This window comes from Hoplias malabaricus, chromosome 4, assembly GCF_029633855.1.
Source record: "Hoplias malabaricus isolate fHopMal1 chromosome 4, fHopMal1.hap1, whole genome shotgun sequence".
In the NCBI taxonomy this organism is placed as follows: domain Eukaryota; kingdom Metazoa; phylum Chordata; class Actinopteri; order Characiformes; family Erythrinidae; genus Hoplias; species Hoplias malabaricus.
Genome location: NC_089803.1, coordinates 38735689 through 38756728, shown reverse-complemented (window position 1 = coordinate 38756728; position 21040 = coordinate 38735689). Strand labels below are relative to the sequence as shown.

Genomic DNA, 21040 nt, shown 5'->3' with positions numbered 1-21040 from the left:
GATTTCTATATTCCATGTTGGTTTGTATCCTTTGTGGACCTTTGGGTGATGTAAAAGCACAAAGTAAATAAGATTTTTTATTATTATAATATTCCAAGTCTGTTTTCTTGATAGCGTGAGCAGTTACGGATATTATAAGTTACTTGTGAGTCACTGTGAATTTTTCAGATTTTGCTCTCAACAATTAGAAGTTAAGATGTGGTTGAGGCGGGAAAAGAGGGCGAGGCTAAAAGGAAGGGTGTTGCAGCATTACTGTTTATGTTTGGCTCTGAGAAACTAGTGCCACACTTGCTGACAAAAGCTTGGATAGTGTACCTTTAAGATAATTTTGCATTGAAGATTAGCTCTTAAAACAAGTGAAATGATCTGTTTATGGAAAATGATAAAGCATCTATGGACACAGGGAGAACACACCAAACTCCTCACAGACCCACAACCCCGGGACCCTGGAGCTTGCTCCACCGTGCAGCTCTAATTGGATTTAACATTAATATAATTTAGATTAAATCCCAAGATCTAACAGATCCCTCTGAAGGACTGGCGCCCCCTCCGGGGGACCTGTTCCTGCCTTGCGCCCAGTGATTCTGGGTAGGCTCCGGACCCACCATGACCCTGAACTGGATAAGTGCCTACAGACAATGAATGAATGATCTAAAGGATCTCTAAATTATCTTTGTCATGTTTTTAAATAAATTACTTTGAGGAACATAAAAGAAAATGTCCTAATGTAGAAATCAATTTACCTTTCTTATATCTGTCTATAGCTGTGCTGCAGTGTGTGTGTGCGTGTGTGTTCTGCTGACAGTTGTACTGGTTCCACAGCAAACATGAAGTAGGAGGGATCCTCCAATGTTGTTGCCTTGGCAACATTCCCTTCGAAACCTTGGCTTACTGTACTGTATCTCCAATCGACAAATGAGATTCATATTCCTGACTAATTAAACGTGTTTTTTTTTTTGTTTTGAATTGCTTAATTTGTTAGTCAGGTTACACAGTTTGGTGACAGAGAACACTATATTCAGCTTATGAATAACAGCCTTGCTGCTCTCTCCTCCACCATTCTGTCTGCCCTTTTACTCTCATGACAGTGTGAATTCCACATCTAGCTGAGGGATCCTCTCAGCTCTGCACACTAAAACACATACACACACACACACACACACACACACACACACACACATTGTGTGCTCATAAAATAGCTGATATGCTGCCACCTGCAGATCATTACACAGTACAGCCATTTCGATCAGATTGTATGTAGTGAGGTCTGAGCGTTTGTGTGTGTGTGTGCTGACTTATATATTTAGTATCACATTTCCATGAGTTTCCTTTCATTCAAAAGGGGGTTTTCCTTCAGTCTGCCCTTTCTTTTTGTGTTTTTAATAAAGTAGAAAATGCAAGGCAGAAAGCTGCTCTAAAAGAGCTGCTAAAGCTGAGTCACTCCAACCTGCACTCTAACAGAGAGAGAGAGAGAGAGAGATAGGGAGAAAGGGAAGTGTATATTAAGAATTATACAGTAAAAAGAAGAGGAGATTAAAATAGTGGCAGTTTCATATATAGAATGGTGCTTAGTTTGGAAAAGGAAAAGGAACGAGAATTAGGATTAATCCTGGGAATAAAAAGCCTGCATGGACTGAGAAAGATAGGAGAGGGAGAACGAAAGGAAGGAAGGAGTGGCAGCGTGAATGAAAAAAAGAGCAGGGGAGGAGGGAGATAAATGTGTTGAAGAGAGCAGAGAGAGGGAGAGAGACATGGTGTGATGGTGTTGTAAGAGGAGAGTGGAAGGGAGGGGTGTGCTAACGTGGCTGTGAGGCACAGTGAAGCTGAGACATCTCTGAGCTGAGCGCACACGCCGTGTTACCTCTGAGCAGACGGAGAACAGCTTTCTCCCTGGAGAGACCTGAAAAACCCTGCCCTCACTGTCGTCCACTTGCCACATCGTTCAGTTCTATCCTTTATTTGTGCTCCCAGTGGAGGAGGAGCTTCTGCCGGGCTAAGCAGCGCCTTCCCACCGCCTCTCGCTCTGGAGGGTTGGATCCACGAATAGGAATATTTCACTTTAGCAACCATGTGGAGAATCTTGAAGCTTCTGAGGAATCCTAAACCTCGAGTTTTGTTGGAGAGAAAAGACTGAGGATCTTTCAGGCTGTGCCAGAAGTCTTGGAGCTGTTCTGTGTGTTAGTGCTGAAACAGCTGGGGTTGAACCTACAGGTGTGTGTTTGCGACTGTGGAGCAACATTTCAGTTCTGGGTACAGTCATAAATGCCTCTTAGAGTTGCATTTTCTTGCTGTCTTTTACACTTTCTTTACACAGTAGCAGCTTATGTATAGTGTGAAATCTCCTGACAAAATGGACCAGCTGCTAATTTGAACAGCCAATTATTTCTTAAATCAATACATGTTAAAGTGAGAGATTTGTTTACTTTCTGCTGTGTAGTTACTATTTTTAAGATACAACATTTTGTCAGTGACACGGCAAGCCTTCAGGGGTGAGGGCTTATCAGCTGGAGTCTTCATTTTTGACTTTTTTGCTTTTAAGGCGAGTTGAATGTGAACCTCTAGGCAGGCCTGGAGGAGTGAGGACTTGTCAGCTGAGGACTCAGACAGGTGTGCGCTTTTGCTTTTTTGGGTTTTGAGCATGACCACCATGCAGAAGCTGCTGCAGCTGCCTGTGAATGCTGTGAACATAGTGAAGACGGTGCAAGGGGTGGCTCAGGGGCAGGAGGAGGCACGCAGCCCTGTGCTCACACCAGATGGAGGTCAGCAGAACTGGTATAGTGCTGTACAACCCGAGGAGCTACGGCACCTCCGCACCGCAAGTACGACTGGAGGAGGAGGAGGAGGTGGAGGGGGCGAAGGGGGAGAGGATAAAGGCTCTCTGGAAGAAGGGCTTCCAAGTGCCCAGACACAACCACTGCGGTAAGGACCTCATGTTTCTGAGATGGTACCCTGTGGCCTAAGAGCTGAGGTAGCATCTTAGTGAAGGTCGGTGCGGGTATTGAAGTGGGTATTGAAAAGATAGCAATTTTTACCAAGCCCAAGAACAGATCAGTTTCAGGTTTCAACCTGCCACCCTCCACTGTTTATAGTGGAAATTAATTCATCTATTTTTATACTTATTTTAATACTTCTATCTATTTTAATATAACTTCAGACACTAAGGCCCCCAAGTGGCATAACCATAGGGAGATCACAAGCTTGATACTCATGATCAAACTCAACAGCCATCCGTAACCGGGAGTTTAAGATAGCATAACTGCTCTCTCTCTCGCTCTGGGTAGGACCTCCAATGCTCAGTACTGTCCAAAGCAATAGGCATGTGTTAGCTGATGTATAACAATGAGTAGTTAGCATCCCTTGTGAAAAACTGAAAGTATACTTAAATTGTGCTAATGTACTCAAGATGTGTTATTTTGGAACCACTAAAGCCCTATACGGAAAGGATTGTATTTCCATGGGGTTCTGGGGTAATTATTTCCTTTACTGGGTGGTCCTCTATAATTTTATTTCCATCCAAATCGACCATGTCTGACCATGACATCCTCTGAGAAAATTACAGGCTAAATTAGCTACTGTTTTCACTAAAGGCAGTGACCGTCTGATATTAATACTATTATACTAATACTAATACTGTCCAGATACAAATTTCTTTGTGTTAACAGGCTGATCTCACCTCACATGAATAAAATAAGAGTTTGGACACTGCTGCGCACTATCAGCCCCTGAGCACACAGTTCTCTTGATACTCCTAGGAAAAATATTTTTAGAGCAGTGAACCAATACAAAAATGTAAGAGTTACTGAACCATTAACTTGGTATACACTCTTAAAAATAAAGGTGCTACAAAAGGGTCTTTGGTCTTATACGATAGAAAAAACACCTTTGATTCCATAAATAACTGATGGTTAAAAAATGTGTGAAGAACCATTTGAAAGGGTTAAAAATCCATCTCTCAGTCTTAATGTTCTTTACCTGTAAAAACTTATTAGTAATAATGATTCTTTATGGAATCAAAAGTGGTTCTTGTATGGCAATGCTCAAAGCACCTTTTGTAGGACCTTTATTTTTAAGAGTGTATAGTTCTCTGGACTATACCTTGGAGAGCGTTATCATTAGAAGGAATAAGCTAGGACCTCTCTCGTGATCATGTGACAGCACGATATAATTCAGGAACTAGAAACTAGAAACTCACTCGTCCTCTAGTTTTTCATTGCTCCCTGCATGTGAGAGTTTTATCACAGAGGAGGCATTTCAAATTTTTATTGCGAACATCCCACAGAAAACCTTATCCGATCTGGATGGGGCTTAATTTCTAATAAATCAGTAGTAATACGTAATTTAAATTATATTAAATTGCACTTGGCGGCACATTGGTGCAGCAGGTAGTGTCGCAGTCACACAGCTCTAGGAACCTGGAGGTTGTGGGTTCTAGTCCCGTTCCTGTGTTCTCCCCGTGTACGCGTGGGTTTCCTCCAGGTGCTCTGGTTTCCTCCCATGGTCCAAAATCACACGTTGGTAGGTGGATTGGCTCAAGTGTCCATAGGTGTGAGTGTGTGTGAGTGTGTGTGTTGCCCTGTGAAGGACTGGTGCCCCCTCCAGGGTGTATTCCTGCATTGTGCCCAATGATTCCAGGTAGGCTCCGGACCCACCACGACCCTGAACTGGATAAGCAGTTACAGACAATGAATGAATGAATGAATGAATGACTTGCACTTAATATACACTGATATAGAATATATTCTTCAGATTTACTACTGTAAACTAAATATTGTCATGTTTTGTAAGTAAATGAGACCATGTAATATATATCAGGCATTTGTGTTGGAACATATATGCACACATATGATCATTGTAGTGCCTTTCTTTGCTCAGTATTATGTGCTGATAATTAAAAAGTCTCTGACTGAATACAGATATTAACTTGGCTTACAGTGTTGTATGAAGCTGTAGCTGTTTTTCTCTACAGAGCAGGGACTTTGGTTGCACAGCTCTGTTGTTTTGTTGTTTGTTTGTTTGTTTGTTAGCTGTCAGCTGTGTTCTGGTCTTTAATATCACACAAGCTTCAGTCTCTGCCTCACAGGATAAACAGTGGTACTCTGTATCAGTAAACAGTTGGAAATCTCATTCTAATTCCACAAATCTTTTTTTTTTTCTTTTTTTTTTTTTTTAAAGATGAATGTGTTTCCTGCAGTTTGCACAGAACTGTTGGGTGGCATAATTATTTAAAATGTTACCACTTTGATGTTTTTTTTTCCTATGGATATGCATACCATCCTGATTTCCATATCTGAAGGTTTGGTAGCTGGGGGAGATTTTTCAACGCATATTAAATGTAGACACCACTCTTTTGAATGTGATCGAGGAAAAAGGTAGTGTCTGGTCTAGAGACTCTGTGATCAGAGAGTGTCTCCAAGAGATGTGACACCATCTCAGCTTGTTCCATTGGTGCTGAAGGGTACAGGCCTGTGTTTAGTTCTGCTTATAATGGTGAGCCTGGTATGTGAATTTTGAAAAAATATTCCGGTCCAACAAGATCTCAACTAAGCTAGTGCTGGTAATTTTTTTTTGTGTAAATGTCCAGAAAATAAGTGATTGAAGCAGGTTGGGTGGGGAGCTTTCTTCCATTCGCTCTACATTTATCAGGTAATTGTGTGCACAAACCTGTTACTGAAGAGGAAGCAGAAGCAATCCAGTGAAAGCAAACGACTTGGTGCTTAGTCACTGTCAAATTAAAGAACATAAGATAAGCCCAGTTCTGTGAAAGTTGTGGTTATAATTTGGTCTGTTTAATTTCATCACAAAGCTGAAATTAATTCAGTAATCAAGAACTGTTTTGAATATCACTCACATTTTTACTGTCTGTCAGAGTCTGACCACATAGCTTCAGTGTGTTCCCAAGCCCTTTCAAAATGACTGATAACTAAGACATGATCCTACTCGTATTTTCTCAACAGTTTAGGTGTTTTTTACCTAATGTCTGAAGATATCCCAAACTGCGCAGGGTATCATACGTGGGTGTTTGTACAAGCGTGATATCAGCCCACTGAATCTTATTTATGTAAGGTGCCGCATGTGGAGTGAATTTTTGTTGTCCCCAATATATTTAATAGTTCAGTTTATGAATGGAAACAGCCCCATCATGGTTCACATAAAATAAATCAGTAAGGATGAATGATGATTTATTAGTGGCTGTAAACTAGCTTTTGCCATCACTGAGCAAAGACCTGATCCAGGCAATATGTTTTATAAAGGGCAAAAAGCTAATACCTGGTGGCTTCGAGTTATCTACAAGTAGCAAAGTTATGGTGGCTATTGGCTGGATGGTGATGGATGGTGACTAAGCACTGGCTGACGATTTCTGGGCCAAAGCTTCTGGCAAGTTGTTGTTATCAGTAATCTGACTCTGCAGGACTTAGGTTTGTTCTGTGTGCATGTGTGTGTGTGTGTGTCCATATGCTATGTTGTGGAGTGCTGAATTATGTATTGTTCTAATTACATGGACCAGGAAGCAGGTGAAGAGAGACCAGGTCAGTACATCTGAGACTCTTCTGTGGTGTTATGTTTCTATTGTTAATCCCATCAGCCCATCTGTCAGAGCTGTATAAGAGAAAAAAAATCTCTCTACCTTTTGATCTGAAGTACATCTGACTCAAAGCAAGGTGAAATATTATCATTCCATTCACTCTTTGCATTTGTCAGGTTTTCATTCTGTATTTGATGGCTTGTCTCTTAGTCATGTTTTAAATTGATGGATAAACTCTCTCTTTAGAAACTAACAGAAGCCTTTTGTGTTTCCTCTCTCTTTAGACTTCTATTTCTAAGAGTTTGTAGAGTTGTAGGGCCACTTTTTTTCAGCTCCTTAAATGTGACTCACACCAGCACATCTGCAACACTATGATGGTTTTGTCAAGATGATATTAAATTTAGTTCTGTTGTGCAGAGGTATCCCTATTAAAATGTATATATTGTTTCTAATCCTACAGTAAGTTTTGCACATACTCTGGGTGTACTCTGCCTATATTTATTGTATATTTAGCCTGTAGGTATTACATTTGCTCGATAATTTACTTTAATTGAACCAAATACAACTGTCTTGCTTTCCAAGTCTGAGTAGAGATTTCTTGGTCTCTTTGCCCTGTAATAGAAACGGACTGAGCTACCCCATTCAAATCATCTGGAAAACATAAATACACTATTTATATTGGAACAAAGCTTGCTGCTGCTTTCCAGTGAACTCAAAACATCTCAGACCATTAATACTTGATTAATTAAATAAGGCCAAGCTTAAAGGTTTTTCAAACTTTTTTTTTCTGTGTTTTGAACAGGACACACATTATCTCCCAGAGACTACCATTTATTGACTTTCCAACTATCTATTGACTGGAAGTATTTAAAGAGACATTTCTGAGTGATTAGAAAGAAAATAAAGTGGGTAATAATTACTTTCCATAACTGTCTGTGAGGAGTATGGTGTGTTCTCTCTGTGTCCGCATGGGTTTCCTCCCACAGTCCAAAAACACACATTTGTAGGTGGATTGGCGACTCAAATGTGTCCGTAGGTGTGAGTGTGTGGATGAATGTGTGTGTGTATGTGTGTGTTGCCCTCCAGGGTGTATTCCCGCCTTGCGCCCAATGATTCCAGGTAGGCTCTGGACCCACCGTGACCCTGAACTGGATAAGCAGTTACAGATAATGGATGGATGGATGGAACTAGAGATAAGGTGTAGAGCCGGTTTATCTAAACCCAAAATGTATCTCATTTAAGCTCAATTCAAATGGGAAAGTGACTGTTTCCTTCATTTTCTGTACTCCAATATTCTATTAAATTGTGCATAATTAAATAACAAAATATAAAATAACTTCTCTATAAATAAGAGAAAATGAGATTCTTACCGACCTTGCAAGACCTGACAGACCACTAAACCTGACCCCATCAGATAAACACCACTTAAACTCTATGCTTGATACATATTCAAAAACACAGGTGTTCCTTCCACAGAGGGGAGACTAGTACACTTGTTGGACTAGTACAGTTGTTGGTCACTCCATGAGTCTGTCCCAGAACATAGACCTCCACATTGCCACATTGTCCAAAAATGAATAAAGGCAAAATAGAACACATTAACGGCTGTAGATTTATATACTTTGTTGTTGATGGTGCTGTATGGTTTTCTGTTAATTGTGTGTGTGGGGGAGGGGAGGTTTGGTTTTTTGTTCCTGCCAGTGAAAATGGAAATGGCTGTTTTTTTTACTGGAAATTAATTCAACAAGTTGCCCTCTGCCTTTTACTCACTACCGTACAGTTGAAATAGCTCAACCTGAGCATCATAAAATGCCAGGCTTTAATCAGCCTTTCCTCTGGCATTTACTGAATGCTCATAGGCACGATTGGATTTTAATCTGCAGTATTGTGAGAAATGTCAACAGCAGAACCTCCAGATCACATTTAAACTCAGATTTCCCATAACTTTATGACTTCCTGTTCTTTATTATTGAAATAAAGATGCATAAGTGGTTTTCGATCCTCTTTTGTCTCATGCAAACATCTCTTGCTCCATGAGAGAGCACGATGAGCCGGAGTTTTATTACTCAGTGTGAGTGTTTGTGTGTCTGAGGTGAGTAAAGCTGTTGTCATGATAAAGCACAAACACCCACACACACATACATTTACTTCACGCTGAGGTGGGGGACCAGACAGATTCACTGATGCATGGGTTGTGGGCTCCAGCTGAGCATGGGCATATGAACACTGCTAAAATCACATCTATGCAAATAGGCTAAAGCCTCCTTGAAAGCCACAAGATAAATTCTCACATAGTCAGCTTCGATTCATATACATTCTGGAGAAGAGTGAAATCAAAAGCTGACAGCACTTCACATGAGCTATGGTTCATTCTCATTTAAATGTTGCTGAAACCACTCACAGGGCTGTTTAGACAGGGGAGAAAAGTGCTGTGTTGTTGATCCTTGTGGTATTTTGACCAAAACAGGTCACAGATATTACATTAAGACACCAGAACTGTGTTGACTCATGAACAAAGAGTATAATATGTCCCCTTTAAAGGAACACTATGTAAGATTTGTTTTCACTTTTTCTTACCTGGGCCTCCCCCCTCCACACTCATTATTGGTTACTAAAGGTACACACAATGTAAATGCACTTTTAAAGGTACAGCAGTGGTGTTAAAGTCCAGTTGTGTTCCGTAAAGGTGCAAAACAGTGTGGTGTAATTCATATTTACAGCACTGTATTGAAATCAGTGTGAGTAAATGTGTGAGTGTGTGTGTTGCCCTGTGAAGGACTGGCGCCCCCTCCAGGGTGTATTCCTGCCTTGCGCCCAATGATTCCAGGTAGGCTTTGGACCCACCGTGACCCTGAACTGGATAAGCGGTTACAGATAATGAATGATTGAATGAAATATTAAATAAGTGTTCCTTTAGGTGCTTCTGTTAAAAATAACACTATTTTATGTTGGCCATGCACATCAGTTAGAGTCATTGGGCAACGCGTAACTTTGTTAAGTGCTCTGGATAAGATAAGATAAGATAAGATAAGATAAGATCTTCTAAATGCTCACAATAAGATCGCATTCAATCTTATAAATCAGTTTCACAGTATCAGAAAAGAAAAAAGTGATTTTGTGACAGGACTAATCCAATAGAAATATCCAAAATTTGGGTAAAAACCCTGTTGGATCTTCTATTAAAATTTGAGAATGATTTTGCCTTCTCCTTAAAAGATTTCAAACCTTGAGATATATCCCAACAGGAAGAGTATTATTTTTATACCTTCCTGCTCCGATTGTAATTATTGACATGCTTTTTTGTTATTGATGGGGACCTTGGTGGCATAGCATTTCCAGGGCAATACAGTCATTCAACCTAATCTTCTCCCAAGGGTTTGATTTTTTTATTTTTTGTTCATAGCTGCAACACAGTGAATGCTTTATTAAACCACACATTAGTGAGAAAGACAGGGAGATAATGTTGTGCATTATCCCTCCCTATAGTCTGCCTGGCTAATACAACAGCAGCTGTGTGAAAACGGCAGTGAATTTATGCACTTCACCTTATTGCTTTCTTTGTTGCCGTGGAAACAACAACTGTGCGGAAGCGAGGCGTGTCGTGAGATATCACAAGTATTTAGTTCATGCAGTAGCAGAGTATAAGTCTCAAGGGGAATGCTTTTAATTAGCTTATGTTGTTATCAGTGCCAGCTAATAACATATTAATGCCTGGGTTTGTTTGGCTAGTGGTGCTCATAGAAGACTTAGTTAGTGACTTGCGTGGCTATACAGTACTGTGCGAAATTCTTAGGCACCAGAGGAGATAAGATTAAAAACCCATTTATCTGAACAGTAAGAGTTTTTTGCTCTGAATTAACCATTAGAATTAGCTTATTAGAATTAAAGCAAATAATTTTTATATAATAAAAATAAAATAAAAATAAAAATTTGGTTGAACTCTTTCCACATCTCTTCTTGTGTCAGTCCACTGTTATTCAGAGATATCATCAAATAACTAGTGTTTGTGGTTAAAAGCTACATTCATGATTTTAATTTAAAAAAAAACTTGTAAAAGGTTTTCTCACCATATGCTAGCTTTCCAGTCTATGGAAATTGATCTAATTTGTTTATAAAGCTACAGCATTCAGTAAAAGTCTAAGACACCAAAGGGTCTAAGCCTGGTATGCTAGTCTTTCTCTCGCTGCTCATGGCAGAGAAAAGGCATCAAGTTTTTCGGACAACTTTTGAATTGCTCTATTCCTGCTCTATGAGTGGGTAATGCTGACTTATTTTTTGCTGTTTCTGATTACTTAAGGTGGAAATGTCTCCAAATTCAGGACAGCGCTAAGATCATGAAAGTAAACACAGACTGAAATTTCTACTAAACTAAACAACTCGAGTTACAAATGATTTTCTGTCATTGTTCAAACAGAAAATAAATGCTTGCAGACAAGTTAAATTTTGACAAGTTTCCTCAAATATACCATTCCACCTTAAAAGACATGAAGCTTCTCAACAAAAACAAAGCAGTGTGAAGACTGAAGAGTTTGGTGTGTTCTCCCTGTAGCCGCGTGTGTTTCCCCTGGGTACTCAGTTTTTTCCCACGGTCCAAAAACACACATTGGTAGGTGGGTTGCCAACTCAAAAGTGAAGGACTGGTGTCCCCTACAGGGTGTGTTCCTGTCTTGCGCCCAGTGATTTTGGGTAGGCACCGGACCTACTGCGGCCCTGAACTGGATAAGCAGTTACAGACAATGAATGAATGAAGATTCACAAGGAGTGGACTGCTGCTGGAGTCAGTGCTTCAAGAGCCACCACACACAGACGTATCCTGGACATGGGCTACAACTGTCACATTCCTTGTGTCAAGCCACTCATGATCCAGAGACAACAGCGGATACATCTTACCCTGGCCAAAAAGAAAAACGACTGTTTCTCAGTCTAGTAAATTTTGCATTTCATTTGGAAATCACAGTCCTAAAGTGTGAGGGAAGAGTGGAGAGGCACAAAATCCAAGCTGCTTGAGTCTAGTATGAAGTTTTCAGTCAGTGATGGTTTGGTGACGAGCTTAAGGCTGCTACCTGGACTTCCATAACAAGAGGTTACAGACAATTAATTAATTAATTATGTAAGTAAGTAAGTAATGATTTTTGTACAGCACTGCAATATCAACTCTTTCAGTAAAGTATTGGAAAGCTCCAGATTCTTGTTGAAGTAATGTCATAAGCGTACAATGTAATGCATTGCCATTGTCTAAGGATGGTACTCATTCTGATTTGACATCAGTGAATTAAAAGCAGTAGGATTTACATGGGTGTGTTTCAAGAAGCCAGTTTAAACCCTCCAGTGCAGTTTGTCCAGTGAAGGCCTGTTGCTAGACTTTCAGCACAGACTTTGTCTGTGATAGCGTGGGTAGCGATGTGGATGGATTGTGGACTGTCTTTGTCTTTGTCTTTTTATTTTTTTTTGTCTTTTTCTCAACTTGATTTGATGCTCTACCAATCATTGTTGTATACATGTTTGTACTTTAAATACAAAAAATGTAAATTATGGCAAGTGATTACAAACTTTTGAATGCCAGTATATTAGATAGTACATTAATAATAGTGTGTATTTGTATTTTTACCTCCTGTTACACTGTGGCATTCTTGTACATTTTTTGCTGCCAGAGGAGCATTATCATCTGTCATGATCTTCTCTACAATATTTTCAGTTTCTGTTTCAAACCCATCAAAAACAAGAGGAATGTCTTTGAACCTAACAAATAGTTTGTTTCACATTTTCCCTCTCTTCTTCCTTCTCACTAGTTCTTTATATCAATCATCACTATTCTCTGATCTTTCAGCATCAATGCTTCACTCTTTGTTTTTTCTCCCTAAGCTCCTCTGCTCACTCGCTGTGTCTCCATCTCTCTCATTCCCAGCTAATTACTGTCAGCAGTGCTGTCTCCTGGTCCGAGAGCAGCACACTGCAGTGTCTTACAAAGGTCCAGTGGGAATTTTGGGGAAGATAAGCTGGTCTCAGATCAGGACAAAGCAAAATACATGCACTTGTCACAGCTGCGTGAAATGTGGCTTCTCTGTAATTATGCAAATTATAAAAAAGCACTGTAATAAAATACAGCAATTAAAACTTGAATCAGAAATGGGAAAAACAAACTGTGCCACCAGCAAATGTGAAATGCTCCCCCAACATCTGTCCTATTCACTAGCACTACATTTTGTTTTAGCTGTTATCTGTTTGTAACTATAGATGCATGATTTGGTGTGAATGGGACTATTTCCTAATTGCTGAAGGCATATGGTGATGTTTTCTAATAATTTCTGTGATCTCGTTTTCATTCATAGCACTCAGATAAAATAACTAGGTCAGAATGAAAATATTTGCACACCTTTTTTTCAGCAAAAGCCCCACCACTGCTCAGAGGTGGAGCTGAAGCATAATTAGGACAGGCAGAATGAAAATAGGGCTGCGCTGGGACATTGTAAGATCAAACATGGAGTTTCCTTACTAGTTCAACACTGTGAGCAGTGGAACTACCAGTCAAAAATGTGAACACTTCTGTGTGGTTTTGGGGCTCCCTTATCACACAGTGATACCAGAGTCAGTTTCCAAAACGAGGCATTCCAGACCTTTTGTAAACACAGTTCAGGTGTCTTCTCTTGAAGCTTATTCAGAAAATACCTGAAGTGTGCATGAGTGTGTACCAAGAATCTGTCATTAAAGCAAGATTGGTTCCTTTGAAATGCCCCAAAATAAAATAAACTACATCTTAGTTTTGATGCCACAATTCTATTTTTAAAAATAGTGTGAAATAAAAATACTTTCTTTATTAGTAGATGTGTTCAAACTCTTGAATGGTACTGTACCTTTGTCCAGAAACTCTCCTGCTGGTGAAGAACCTGGCCAAGCTCACCCTCTGAGTGATGAATCTGGCCGGAGTGTGTCATCCCGGATCCCCTCTGTGCTCCCCTCTGTACGCCCCCACACACGCCAGGCAGTCAGCTAGTATCAGCGCCTGACCACCTGACGCATGAACAAATCAGTGGAAAAAGGGGAGAAAGAAAGGAAGGGAGTGGGTAAGACCAAGAGCTCTTTACAAATGAGCCTGCACTGCAGACTGGATTCGTCTCCTTCACAAATCACAAATCACATCTAGCACCCAGAAGAGACAGTGAACAATCCATCCTTATCATCTCTTCAGACTTATATGAGTTGAAATAGATAGATAGATAGATAGATAGATAGATAGATAGATAGATAGATAGATAGATAGATAATGGACTAATTTGAGTTCTCAAGTATTTGTTTGTTTATCTGATAAAGAACTGCTTTTCTGAGCGATTCAGCATCAATCAGGCTTTTACCTGCTTCTCACAAAACATAATGCTCACCTCTGAGATTGGCAGTGAGAGTGGATGCCAGGAAAGGTTTTCAGGGCTCTTGGTCTTGCCACATAGTATATTGCTTTTCTCAGATGCATATAGTTGCAGTCAGAACAAACAGCTGGTGTTTTCACATTAAGTAATAGTATAAACAAAATGGAAATACAAAGCTTTGTCCCATCACCGAAAATATGGAAATAGCCACTGCTCAGTTCAGTATGAGAGCCTAGGAGCAAGGAGTTGAAGCTCTGGTTCTTAGCTGCTTTCTCTTGGTTCTCTTTGTTCTTTTGCAATGTGTAATCAGTATTCCTATATCTGCCTGCTCATTTACCCTTCCTTGTCTTTGTTCTCTCGTATAAATGCAGGTCCAGCGAAAATAGGAGATATATATGTGAGTGATATATATGTAATCTCTGCACATGATGTAAGAGGCAGTCAGAACATCTTGTTTTATCCCATGTTTTTTGACTTAGGAAGCCCCCCAAAAAACTAACAAGTAGGGGTGGGCGATATGGCCCTAAAATAACATCATGATATTTCCAGATATTTTGGCGATAACAATATTTTTGACGATATGAACAAAACACTGAAAAATATTTTTATTAATTTCCAGAACACAAAAAAATAAATGTTATATTAATATTATATTAATATTAATATTATATTCAATAAATAATATATTTAATTTCTTATTTAAATTATGATAAATAACATTATATTTTCATACAAATATAACAATTTAAAACATTCAGAAGAACAACAAATACATGTGTAAGCAATTGCTTATTTTGTAAACAACTCTAACTTACCAAGGTTCTGACATTGTAAAAAAAAAAATATATATATATATATATATATAATATTAATATTTTATTTCCAAGCCACTTCCACACGACTGAAGTCACTCTTCTTTTGGAGCAGATTCTTTGAAGCAAATTTCCACCGTACCTGTCTCTGTCTAAATGACTCACGTAATGAATGTACACGTCATATTACATGTAACTGTATGATGTCATTACGTAAACAAGTCAGAATATCAAGATTATCAAAGATTATCATGATATTGATTTTTTTTATAGTTAAAAAACATTTTGCTATATTATTGAGCATGATACAATATGGGCAACACAGCCCTACTAACAGGTTTGTTTTATTTCATAGTTTGTGAATTTGTAGGCTCCAGATACAAAAACAAATTTGCAGAAGAACTGAAAAGGAGCTTTTTCCCCCCATAATATGTCCCCTTTAAATGATAGAAGAGCCTCTGGAGCAGCTGAATATGAGCCTGAGGTTCTCATATCAACCAGTACTTTTGGGATGATTTGGAGTAGCTTTTGTGATTGAAAACTGCACCATTGAAAAACCACGTAGCATTTGAAACAAACTTCAAGGCTGAATGCCTTCAAATCTTTACAGACATTTAGTATTTCTAGAAGATTAGAGGTTAATATGTCAGCAAAGGGGAGATGCAACCTATGTACTCTTTAATTAAGAAGATTACCATATAGTGTAATTTGATAGTATAAACTGTGTCGTTATATAAGGTAAGGTAGGCATGTGTGCTATATGGCTGAGTTATAGGGTCCGTTTCCTTTATGCAAAAACCCTAGGAGTGCTCTTCATTCTACTGTGATGAATGGATGCAGTTCCATCACTGAACTGTAAGACTACAAGGACATAGCAATTTCTGTTTCTTTCTGCTTTATGCTGCAGTACATTTCTGCAATTATGAAAGTAATCTAATTGTCATATCAAAAAATTGTGTGTATATGTATATACACACACACACACATGATACACATCAAATGTCCAGTTGTATATCTGTACCTTATTTGAAGAGCAGAGTCACCACACAGTTGTGAACCAAAATATTAAGCCTGATAAACAGAATGCCTACAAAGACAAGTCAATACTTAAGATCTGTGGTAGTAGTAGGCAGCAGTTGCTTACCTCCCACTACACAGCTAGCTTACAGTTTTAGTGTTGCCACCTCTTTTGTGATGAAGAGGTGGTCCTCTTATTCTTTCCTTGACTTCCACCTCCAAAGAGGAGAAGGCTAATGGCTCCATTGATCACCTGCTCGTTTCTAACGCACTGACTCAGATACCGTTGCCATAGTAACTTGTTTTCTGAGAATGAGCTTGTTAGATTAGTTCAAATAGAGTTGCCATAGCTTTGGCCTGACATAATCTTCAAGTAAACCCTGGAGCCGCATGCTGTAGCCTTGATCACACATGCCCAGAGAGCTTATACACACTGCAAGGTCCATATTCCTCTGTTTGTAGTGCCAGACAACGTGACAGTCAACATTGAGTTTTTATTTTGGAGGATCTTCTTTAAATCGATCACAGCAGATCATAACAAGGTTTAAGATTTTTATTATTGGCCAGATTCACAGGCTTGTGTTATGAGTAACCAAGCTGTCCCCCCTGTTATGTGCACATATCATGTGCTGTCATACACAGTAAAAAAAAAAACCTTAAGCTGTGGTTGCCAAAATTTCACATTCAAATTTTACGTTCAAGAACTGTTTTATTTACAGTATGTTTCTATTTAAAAAACAGATATACACTGCAAAATCTCCATAGTATTTACATAAAAACAAATAAGAAATATAGTTTTGCCATAAAATTTACATGTAAATAGTGTGACAAATGAGAGAACGGAGATTGAGATATAGCCATACTGTATCTTATATGCAGCCCTTTAAAGGAGGTATTGCCAAAAGGATCAAAGAAATGGGTGGTATCTGGGTGCCACACTTCAGCACTCAAAACACAGGCTGATGGTGAACATTCTTGACCAACACACATCTTGTTACAACATGCACAGAAACACAAACACACACACACCAATACACAAAATAGTCACCCCAATGCAACCTAAAGTCATAACGTCTCAAAGACAGAGAAAAACAAAGATACTCTGAAAATCACAGAAAATATGAAGCAGCAAGGCATGCTGGGAGCACCCTAATGAGTCTCAGCTCCTCCCAGTCATTTCCATGTGTTTTGGATGATAAAATATTTATGATATTTCACTGTTACAGAAACTGTTATAGAGTTTACAGTCATTTACTGTCATGGTTTTACAGTTTTCCGACTTAAAATTTACAGACATTTGTTACAGTGTATCTTCTTAATACTGTGAGCTGGGACTGGCTGGTGAGCCAGTAATACATAACATGGTCAAAATTAGCAGTTACCAGAGGGATTCTTTGTACTTCATGGTGCTATGCTAACACACTGTGCATGCAGAGCTTGTAAAATCTCCATCCATCCATCCATTATCTGTAACCGCTTATCTAATTTAGGGTCGCGGGGGGTCCAGAGCCTACCTGGAATCATCGGGCGCAAGGCAGGAATACACCCTGGAGGGGACGCCAGTCCTTTACAGGGCAACACAGGCACACACACATTCACTCACACCTACGGACACTTTCGAGTCACCAATCCACCTGCAACGTGTGTTTTTGGACTGTGGGAGGAAACCGGAGCACCCGGAGGAAACCCACGCGGACACGGGGAGAACACACCAACTCCTCACAGACAGTCACCCGGAGCGGGAATCGAACCCACAACCTCTAGGCCCCTGGAGCTGTGTGACACTACCTGCTGCGCCACCATGCCGCCCTGTAAAATCTCCACAGACAATTATTGTGTATAGAAAGGGATGCTTTGGGACAAGCACCCATAATATCACCATGTCCAAAATGCCACAGGGGTATAAGGAATCTGCCACTACACTCTTACATATGCAATAAGCTTCAGTTTATCCCAGCTTTCTCTTGCCCTTTTTCTGTGTTTCTGTTGCTCTTGATTTTCTTAGAGACTCCAGAGACTCATTAGTTAGCATACACTCTAATTAGAGACAGTTATTAAGGAATGAGGCAGGGTTGGGTTGTCTGTAAAAAAAAATAGTTCAATTCCCTCTATGGGAGACTGTGAGAAGTTCAGTGTGTTCTCTTCATGTCTGGATAGGTTTCCTCTGGGTGTCTGGTTTCCTCCCACATTTGAAACATACATGCTGGGGGTGGACTGGTTATTGAGAAAAGTCCTCAGATATGAGTGACTGTGTGAGTGTGTGATTCTCTGGCACCCTGTCCTTGGTGGAGTAGCTTTTGTGATTGAAAACTAACCACGTAGCATTTGAAACAAACTTCAAGGCTGAATGCCTTCAAATCTTTACAGACATTTAGTATTTCTAGAAGATTAGAGGTTAATATGTCAGCAAAGGGGAGCAACCTATGTACTCTTTAATTAAGAAGATTACCATATAGTGTAATTTGATAGTATAAACTGTGTCGTTATATAAGGTAAGGTAGGCATGTGTGCTATATGGCTGAGTTATAGGGTCCGTTTCCTTTATGCAAAAATCCTAGGAGTGCTCTTCATTCTACTGTGATGAATGGATGCAGTTCCATCACTGAACTGTAAGACTACAAGGACAGAGCAATTTCTGTTTATTTCTGCTTTATGCTGCAGTACATTTCTGCAATTATGAAAGTAATCTAATTGTCATATCAAAAAATTGTGTGTATATGTATATACACACACACACACATGATACACATCAAATGTCCAGTTGTATATCTGTACCTTATTTGAAGAGCAGAGTCACCACACAGTTGTGAACCAAAATATTAAGCCTGATAAACAGAATGCCTACAAAGACAAGTCAATACTTAAGATCTGTGGTAGTAGTAGGCAGCAGTTGGTGTGTCCCTGTCCTGCACCCAGTGATTCAGAGAAGGCTGTAGACCCACTGCGACTGATTCAGATGAAGAGGTTACAGAAAATGAATAAATGAATGAATAAATTTTAATATGCTATTTCAAATTTCAAAAGTCCCATGGTAGATACTGTCAGTATACAATTAGAACATTTAATTTCGATTTTGTTTTCAGAATTTTTTTAAAATATTCAAATTATTTATGTAAAAATGTTTATAGAATACATTTCTACTGCAAATAAACAAAAATAGCTATTTATTGGCAACAGTTCTAAACCCTTGCATATTAATGTACAGTCAGTTCATACAAGGTGCAGGACATCTGCTGTGTTCAAAAGATGTAGTTAACTGAAAATCCACAAAAATGTGGATACATGTTTGTAATTGGACAGAGACTGTATATTACTGCTATGTGATGCTGAAATAAAATATTGTTATTTTATCAAATATAGTAGTATGGGTGTATTTCACAATCACCTGTTTGTGGCTTTTATAATGCAGCATGCTTATCTGATAGAGGAAGCCAATAATAACAAAAATGTGTCAAAGAGCATGTTTTGTTTCTCCTGCTGGAATACTAGAGCATCAAATCTTGCTTCATTGAACGGTGGTTCTTTTGATGATGAGCTTTTGTGTTATAGACAGCATTTTTATTTCTGTCTTCTCACTTGCTCTCCTGAGAGTGCTGCTGCTGCCTCCTTGTCATTAGATGTTATTTAGCCAACCACTATGAGGTCTCATGTCTGTCACACTGAAGCAAAAATCACTCAGTTAAATGTGTCTCTTCAGTCAGACACTGAGGATGAGCTAATCACTTCAACACAGAACAGCTTCCGCCATCTCCTTTCACTGCTTCCACAGTGATTTCCTGAACATAATAGATCATCCTACATCTGCTCTTATATTTGCTTAGCGTCATAGAGTAAGGAATTATAATTTATATGATAGAATGTTTGATTTTATATGCGCGCTTCTGTCTCTGTTCTGTGGTTTCAATTCCTGCAGTATAATACGCTACGGTCCATCACGTCTTAACTTCATCTGTTCCGCTAGCTTACTGCAGGAGGATGAGGAGACAGAAGATACTATCTGCACGAAGCTCAGAAAAGTTCCGCACAAGCCTTTTAAAACACCATGTGCATTGAACAACCCTTAGAGCCCTCAAGATTCATTTACTGTGTCTTAAGGATCCCAGTGAACATGAACATGAAAGGAGTTATTTAGTAGCTTATGCCGTTGAGAGGAGTTACAGGTAGTCCATCTAAGATAATTCTTTATCTCATTATCAGAAGGGTGGGTGTTCCTTATTTGGAGTTTTAATGCAGGACATGCATGCTAATGATATTTTATTTGATTCTTCAGGCATGATGATCTTAAGGAGATGCTGGACAGCAACAAAGACTCTCTGAAACTGGAGGCCATGAAAAGGATTGTTGCAGTGAGTATACACTGGTTTACTGGTACCATTCCCTCAAGTCAATCTATTAAAAATGTCTATTAAAAGTCTTTTTAGAGAGATATTCTTTGCAAAATGGGGTAAAAATTGTCATTCATTTATTTTAAATATGGCTGCTGACCTTTAATCACAGATCTACATTAATTACTACACTCATACCTAAGAAAGGTTTAAAGGTCCATTTAGTGCTTTTAACAGAAAAAAAGACCAGGCAAGACTAATTTTGCTGGACTACCATCACCTTGCCACACAAGCCTCAAAGATAAGTAATGGGGAAAATGTACAGCCTTTGTATTAGAAGGCCTAGTAAGTCACTTAGACTTGTGGGTATTGTCCTGCATTTTGAAAAATAGCATAGTAATATGATTTCTCTTATGTATCATGTAATATTTCATGTGACCCTCTCTAATAAAGGACAATAGGCTTTAAAATGTAGACTACACATTTAAATCCACAGGGAGAAAATATGATGTCCAAACACATCATAGGTGTCCTTAAGAACCATTTTAGTAAAGGGAGATATTATTGACAAACGTGTATGTACATATAGGTGATACATTTCTGGGAAAAATGTTTTAAGTGTACACAACACTGAACGGACGGCACGGTGGCGCAGCAGGTAGTGTGGCAGTCACACAGCTCCAGGGACCTGGAGGTTGTGGGTTCGATTCCCGCTCCGGGTGACTGTCTGTGAGGAGTTGGTGTGTTCTCCCCGTGTTCACGTGGGTTTCCTCCGGGTGCTCCGGTTTCCTCCCATGGTCCAAAAACACACGTTGGTAGGTGGATTGGCGACTCAAAAGTGTCCGTGTGTGTGAGTGAAGGTGTATCTGTGTGTCTGTGTTGCCCTGTGAAGGACTGGCACCCCCTCCAGGGTGTATTCCTGCCTTGCGCCCAATGATTCCAGGTAGGCTCTGGACCCACCGAGACCCTGAACTGGATAAGCGGTTATGAATGAATGAATGA

At 39.4% G+C, this 21040-nt stretch overlaps 1 protein-coding gene across 5 annotated transcripts in view; it reads left to right on the top strand.

Annotated features, from left to right (window-relative positions):
• The window catches only part of LOC136695181 (AP-3 complex subunit beta-2), a 50404-nt gene that overhangs the window by 5241 nt on the left and 24123 nt on the right, over positions 1 to 21040 (top strand). For 3 of the 5 annotated variants that reach the window (XM_066669081.1, XM_066669079.1, XM_066669080.1), the window contains exon 2: positions 19984 to 20059. In XM_066669081.1, the coding sequence (XP_066525178.1) occupies positions 19984 to 20059 (76 nt within the window). Of the gene's footprint in view, positions 1 to 2851; positions 2920 to 19983; positions 20060 to 21040 lie in introns of those variants that run through there. The other 2 variants (XM_066669078.1, XM_066669077.1) reach the window with 1 other exon arrangement.